The sequence below is a fragment of the Otolemur garnettii genome, unplaced genomic scaffold (assembly GCF_000181295.1).
Source record: "Otolemur garnettii isolate 467f Iridium unplaced genomic scaffold, OtoGar3 scaffold00094, whole genome shotgun sequence".
In the NCBI taxonomy this organism is placed as follows: Eukaryota; Metazoa; Chordata; class Mammalia; order Primates; family Galagidae; genus Otolemur; species Otolemur garnettii.
In genome coordinates, this window is record NW_003852489.1 from 1,767,672 (window position 1) to 1,775,197 (window position 7,526).

Below are 7,526 nucleotides of genomic sequence, written 5' to 3' on the forward strand. Positions count from 1 at the left end.
ACTCTACCCAGGGGGACAGCTTGAGGCTCTGTCTCAAAAAAAAAAAAAAAAAAAGAAGGATTCCATTGGGTTGGGGCTCACCCTGATGACTCATTTTAACTTAATTACTTCTTTAAAAACTCATTCTGATGTACAGGGGGTTAGAACTTCAATAGAGGAATTTTGGAGGACCCAGTGTAGTCCATAACAAGCAAGATGTTAAAAGTTCCATTGTTTACAATTAGATATCCATCAGAAGGGGAATAATTAAGCTATGGCTTCTCCATCTATAAAATACCATGTATCAAATAGCCCAGTGGGTGCCTGTGGTCCCAGCTACTCGGGAGACTGAGGCAAGAGGATCGCCTGAGCCCAGGAGTTGGAGGTTGCTATGAGCTGTGACTCCATGGCACTCTACTGAGGGCGACAAAGTAAGACTCTTGTCTCTTAAAAAAAGAAAAGAAAAAAGATTAAAATACCATGTATCAGTCAAGATAGTATTCATAATGTAGTAACCTGGGATTCGTTTGCGATATTGTAATGCTATATATAAAAAAATAAGGCAAATATGTTATATACTGTATGATTTAAACTCCATTAAAATAGGCATCCTTTCTTTTTAAGCGTTCGCTAAAGAGAAATATACCAGATGTTAACCGCAGTTATGCTGGGTAGAAAGACAAGTGATTTTTTTTCTTTCTACTCTTTGGTATTTCAAAATATTTTTAAATGGACAACTGTTACTTTTGCAATCCAAACCCACGTATACACAGGTGCACACACAGAGAACATAATGATGTTTTCTGTACTTGGTTAAACTTCCTAAAACAGCCTTTCTTCTGCTTTTGTTTTGCAGGTGGAGGATGCGATGCTGATGTTCGATAAAACTACCAACAGGCACAGAGGTAAGATTCCCCCAGTGCGAGAAGGTCGCCATCCCCCCTCCCGGCTTCCATCTCTTGTCACTCCAGTCTTACTGACAAAAGATACCGGGGAGGAGTCCAGAAGCAGCAGGTGGAGGTTGAAGATCTGTTTGGGGAGGATTACAGCAACTCAAAGAGTCCCCACGCGGGCTCGTTGAAAAATCATTTCCTTCTGGCTTGGAAACTCTCGTTTAATCGTGCAGCCACACCCAGCACAGATTTGGATTCCCTTTCTCATCCTGGTGATCTTAGTTCCCTGCTAACCTCGGCAATAAAGTGATCCGAGTCAGAATTATTCATAGCGATTACTCACTTGAGTCCTCAGCTTGCATTGAAGGATTTAGGAGCTGTCTATCTAAAGCCCCCCCACCCTCCAAAATGTGGTTGTAGATTTATGGATGTGTCCAGTAATTACAGCTTTCGAAATGCCCTGTGGTCCCTGTAAGATGTTCCCAGGACACCCGCACGTACTTGGGCTTTGTCCTGTGCTCCTCCTGTCTGATTCACATTACAGAAAATGGGTCTCAACCTGGCGTCTGTGACCCTCTGAAATGACATGCAAAATGTGGCATGGTTGCACTTTTCTTGGGCCAGGTTCCCTAGCTTTGAATCGATTCTCAAAGGGGCCTCTACCCTCCCCATCCCCACCGCCCCAAAACAGAACACATTAAAATTATTGCTTTAAACAGAAGAATTGGAGGAATCTAGAAAATCCTCCCTGGAGGTAGTGGAGTCCAAGGACTTAGCGGGCTGTTGTCCGGAAACTAGGGTTTCTGGGGTTCCTATTAACAGGGTGTTAATGAGCAGCGCTTGGGGGGTGGTGGTGGCAGGAAATGGTGTGTGTGTTCTCAGGGAGGGAGCTGGGGAGAGAGCGGTGTTTCCTCGCCGGCTTGCATTTAGATGTTTCCTGTGTTGTTTACATTCCTGCTGTCACCTGTGATTAGAAGCAGTTACCCAGTGCTGACTGTATGTCTTTCTGTTTAGAGAAGCAGGCTGAGTGAGAGGGAGGAAGGATCGGATTGGGAATTACTCTGGTAGGGGTGGGAGAAGAAGGGGGATGTCCCGGGCATGCCCAGTAATCCTTCATGCACCTTCATGCTGTAGGACCAACTCTGTAGCGTCCTCAAAATGGGGAAGTGGAGTGTTGGAGATGGACTGGACGGCCGTGGCATCAAGTAGTGTTTACAGGGAGAAGGGATGGGCAGGGGTGGTGGGTGGGGAGCAGGGGAAAGCAGGGAGAGAAGAAGATGCAGGTGCAGAGTGCTCAATTTTGTCCACTCATTGCAGGAGTGAGTGGAAGGTCTTGCCAGAGATGGGCAATTCGTGGTCATCCTCCCTCACCAAAGAAGAGCTGCCATGTGCTTCTAATTTGACCTTCATAGCAGCCCCTGGAGGGTGGTTGTGACTTTGGGAAAATCACTAAACTTCTTTATTCAACTGTCAAATGGGGGTAATAACAGCTCCTCCTCTAGAATGGTTTGCAGAGTGTAACTGTGGGTAAATGTTAGTAGCATTTATCGTTACCATCACCTCCAGGTTATTGATGAACTAACAGAGGCTCTTGAGGGTAACTGATAGAACCCAGGTTCTGAGGGGTCTCAAACCTAGGACTGCTGTTTTCCGATGCGCTCATTCCCTGCTGTATCCAGATATGCGGATGAGTATTAAGAAAGGCGTTGCCATTTATTTTCAGGGTGGGCAACTCCTTTCTGATTGTGGCGCCATGTTCATTGTTAGAATTCATAAGATTCCTGAGCGGCCCCCAGGCACTATTTTTGTCCTATTTTGAAAATCAGTGTGTGAAGGTTATTTTTTTGAGCTGCCCTGTGTCAGGCCCCATGCTGGGGCTTTCCAAGATCATCGTCATCAAGGAAAGAGATTTGTCATCTGAGGACCTTGAGGGCCGGTGACTGGCTGGGATCACCCAGCTGTTAGCTGATGGAGGTGGTTTTCCAACTCAGAACTTCAGACTTTTGGGGCAAAGCCTAAGAGCATGTGTCAGGAAAAGATCTCTCTCTTATTTCGGATCAGATCTCCACTGCTGTGGGTGAAGCCTCTTCCTTTTTCCCAAGGGGAGAAAGATGAGAAGGTACTGATGCAGATATGGGGTGGGTCTGTCTAGGAGGAGAGCGTTGTTGCCTGTTGTGAGGGGAAGGAAGGTCCATCCCAGGACCTGGTGATCAGAACGCCTAAGTGCCATCCCTGGGGCCCTAGGACTCCTGGTGGGCATTGGTGGGAAAGTGGGCACAGCCCTGGTGCAACACGCACCTGTCCCCAGCCAGGGCAGGGCTGGTGTGAGCATCCTCTAACATGCCAGAGTTTGACACCTGTCATGGATGTAGGACCAACTATATCATTTCTGTAAAGAGAAAAAGATGGAGCCCCTTATTCAGAGATGATTAAGAATTTCAAGATGACCACAGAACATTAAACCAAGAGGGGAGCCCTTCTGACTGCACCCCCTGTGAAGCTGAGTGGATGCCTAATGCTGGTGGGCCGGAGGAAGAGGAGGTGGTAGGGGTGGTGTGTGCCAGGAAATTTCAACAGGACCTGCTGTCATCCTGCCCATTCCTCCAGTGCTGGAACCTGCTGCTCCCGGCCTTCTTTCTGTATAGATGGGAGCTTTGGCCCGTATGCATCTTTCAACCCATCAAAACAGCTGATGAGGTGTTTCTCTTTGCACTGGGTGCTAAAGCTGGGGTAATACTTTGGTGCATGCAGAGCATTTGGAGAAGCGAAAATTTTGAAAAAAAGAAGAAATCACAACAGAAGCAGAAATCATATATACGGAGCAGCCCCCCATTGTGGCCTGATGGAATGTGCATTTGGAAGCAGGTGATAAGCACAAGGAAATCAAATCCTCCTGCAGCCACCTTGCCCCAACCTTACTTTCACCTCCTCAGCTCCCTGCTGTCCATGATCTTATCGAGAGGAAAGTGCTGCAGTAGCAGAAGTTGAGGACACCTCCCTGGCTGGCATAGTCTCCAGCTTTCTTCTTAAAGAGGCCCAGACTATTCGTCCGGACGGTTGACACAGCACAAGCTGGAACTTCTCATGAGACTTCTCAGCCTTCTGTGTGCCCTTAGAGCTATGACTCCAGAGACCTGAGCTGGCCTTCTGCGAGTCAGTGGGCCAAGCTTCCAGGCCACCGGGTAGTATTTGCCAAAGAGCGAGAGATCAGGGCAGAACTTCCAGTCCTTGTCCCCAGTGGCCACCCACTGTCCCCTGGTGGTCCATTAAGGGCAGAGATGGCCCTCAGGTCCATCTGAGTGGCAGCTTGCTTCTCCTGTTCAGCCTGGGAATCACAGGGAAGACCCCAGGACTGAGTGTCTGCCGCCTGCCACCCTGCCAGCAGGAGAGGGCCTGCGGTCAGCCTGTGACTCATAGTTGGTGGCACTGTGGAAGCCTGGTGGCTTTTCTCAGTGGCTTCCTGCTTAGTGGTGGACCTTCTTCAGCCTCTGCTGCCACTTTGGTGTTTTTCTGGGGCTCAATTCCTAACCTCTCTGAACTTCATCTCAGGTTCAGGGATTGATGACAGCCCAGGACCTGAATAACTAATGGGGGGCAAAGGGGCAGGGGAGCAGCTCAGGCTCCCAGGGAAGCAACTCTGAGATGGGATCAGCACGGGGGAGGATGATTAGGATATGCTCTGGATTAGGAGCGGCCAGAGGGAGAAACCAACCTGTGACGCCCTTCAGAAATAGGGTGATCGTCAGTGTCCCCCCCTGGGGTGAGTGTGCCATCCCTCTGCCTCCATGCTGGCCAGTCACTGGATGCAGCACCCACTCCATCCACCCACCCACCCACCTGCCAGCCTTTTCTGAGGAAGTCCTGGAGGGGACCTACATTTGGGCCATCCTCCAGCCGTCTCCCAGCAGGTGGGGAAGATGTCCTTGATTCCAGAAGTAGGCATCTGGGATCCTACCTTACCATGGTGGTTCTTACGTATGAAGTACTCAGCATGGTGCTTGCACTTACCATCTAATCTTTGTGACAAACAGCCATAGGTGAACCGAGCTGCCCAGAAGTCACACGCTGGTTAAAGCACAGCTTGGACGTGAACCTAGCCTGTCTGACCTGGAGCTGGGGCTCTTAGTTGCTCTGTCCAGTGGTACTAGGCAGCCTTTAAAGCAGAGGAATCCACTGAGTCTTAAGGTCCTGAGCACCTCTTCATTTTTTGTCCTTTGCACCAACCCATCTTGCTGGACTACCGTGCTCCTCCATTTCCAGATGGAGAGACTGAGGCCTGGAAAGTTCTGGAATGCTGAGTAGCAGGTTCCTGCAGCCAAACCAGGGACTGAGCTGCTGGGAGAAAGAAGCTGCCTTCCTTTCCTCCTTCCCTATGATGATCTGTGCCCAGGGGGAGAGAGAGAGCCAGTGGTGGCTTTCCAATTTTCTCAGAGTCATTTCATTTGCTCTCTAAAAGTTGTTAGAGGTGGTCTGAAAAATAGTGGGCTGTTCCTCAAAGGATTTAATCACTGGGGGAAGTTTGTTGCTTTATCCTTGCAAAAACTCAGATAAGATCTTGAGCTCAGCATTAGGTATTGATCCTGAGGTGGGGCTGCAGGGGAGGGACAGGGAGGGGCCAGGCAACAGGCCTTGTCCTTCTAATTTGTTCTTTTGTTGGCTGGAGGCTGGCAACTGGGGGACCAGCGGGAGGCAGGGGAGGGCAGCACAGCCAGCTCTCTCTCCACCCTGCCCACACCCACAGCCCTGTTGGGGCAAGTGGACCTAGTTATGAGCAAGGGAGCCCCAAGGCCCAAACATGACAGTCCCCCTAGGGGAACCTCAGCTGTCCTTGCCTTTGCTCTCAGGACCTTTGCACTGCCAGGCCCCTCCTGGATGGTTAGGGTAAGGGAAAGTGGGCAGGGGGTCTCTGAAGCATATCCCATGCCCTGGTGAGGGTCGGTTAGAGAGGGAAGGGTTTTGGACTGGGGGCATCCCTGTGGCTTCCTTTACCCAGCATGCTTGTTTGCTCTGGAACATTGCCAGAGGCAAAGGAACAGGATATACTGAGAGAAAAATAAAGATGAGTGTGATGGATGACTCTTCTCCCCGCAGTTAACAGTTGCTTATTAAGTGCAGTGCCCTTGGCTTTGGGCACAGCCACTGCCCCCCACCCCCAACAGCCCCTCCCTGTACCCACCCCAGCCCCGGGATGGTTTTGTGGGCCTCAGAGAGCACTGTCTGCAGCAGGCCCCTGGATAGAGAGGGTCCTGCCCCAGGGTGGCTATGCCTTCTCTGCTGCTGGTGGCACTTTCTGCAAACTCACCTCAAGGCTGTTGGACCCGGGAACTTGGCTTCACCCACAGAGTCTCTGTCCCCAAAAGCAGTTGGCTGAAGTTTAAGGTCTCCATAATTTGCGTAATCAGTTTATTTATTAAAATGGTGCCAGTAAAATGTAACTTAAGCTGTGATAGAAGATAATGCTTTTCTAAGGAGAAGAAACAGTCCTTAATGTCTTGAATACCTGCCAGTTGCTCACTTTTGAAATTGACCTCTGAAGTCCACATTGACTCTTTTATGTGCACTGGGAAAAGATGATTAAGAATTGCCTGTAATTATTTGTTTATTGGTGTCTATTTTTCCAGAAAAGGGGGGGGTACATAAGCAGAGTTTCACAAAGGCATAAGTTACATTAAAAGAAAAATTTTTATTCTGAGACATAGTCTTGCTCCATTGCCTGGGCCAGAGTCCAGTGGTGGCATCACAACTCACAGCAACCTCAAACTCCTGGACTCAAACGATCCTCCTGCCTCAGCCTCCCAAGTAGGTGGGACCATAGGCACCCACCACAACACCCAGCTAGGTTTTCTATTTTTAGTAGACTTTTATCAGGCTGGTCTCGAACTCCTAGCCTCAAGTGATCCTCTTGCCTCAGCTTCCCAGAGTGCTAGGGTTACAGGCATAATTAAATAAAAATTTAATTTAATTAAAAAAATGTAAAAGCACTGCTTTATTTATAGGTGTGGGATGTCAAAGATAATATCCACGTGTTTTTCCTAATAAGAATCTGACATTCTGATTTTATTTACTTAGGGACTAAGGTTGGGACTTAGGCTGTAGCTGTAGATGTGATTCTGTGATTCTGTAGAATGAAGGAAGAGGTGTGCTGGGCAAAGAGGATCAGTCCCCCCAGAGTGAAAAGGCACATAGTCCAAGAGAAGAGTGTTGTTGGATGGAGCAGAAAGCTGGATGAGGGTCTAGGAAGGGGTCACAGATGGTAACAGTACCATATGCGGATGTGACAAGAGGGTACCCTGCAAAATTTCAGTGCATGTGATGCCCACATTTGGAGTCTGGAGCAAGATTTCCTGCTGGTCCTCCCTGCTGGAATTTTGCCCATATTTTTCCTACCTCTTATACCCACCCTCATCCTTTGTGCAAGTTGCTGATCTGTTGGGTATCCCACCAACCCTCTTCCCAGCCTGGAACAGGGGTGTCCATCCTTTTTTCTTTTCTGCGGCACATTCGAAAAATGAGAGTTGGCTCGGCGCCTATAGCTCAACCGGCTAAGGCGCCAGCCACATACACCTAAGATGGCGGGTTCGAATCCCCAGCCCGGACCCGCCAAAACAACAATGACGGCTGCAACCAAAAAAAAAATAGCCGGGCGTTGTGGTG

The 7,526-nt window shown here is 49.1% G+C and overlaps 1 protein-coding gene across 3 annotated transcripts in view; it reads left to right on the forward strand.

Annotated features, from left to right (window-relative positions):
- The window catches only part of MSI2 (musashi RNA binding protein 2), a 268,411-nt gene that overhangs the window by 118,426 nt on the left and 142,459 nt on the right, over positions 1–7,526 (forward strand). For all 3 annotated transcript variants that reach the window (XM_012808789.2, XM_012808790.2, XM_012808791.2), the window contains exon 2: positions 836–884. In XM_012808789.2, the coding sequence (XP_012664243.1) occupies positions 836–884 (49 nt within the window). The remainder of the gene's footprint in view (positions 1–835; positions 885–7,526) is intronic.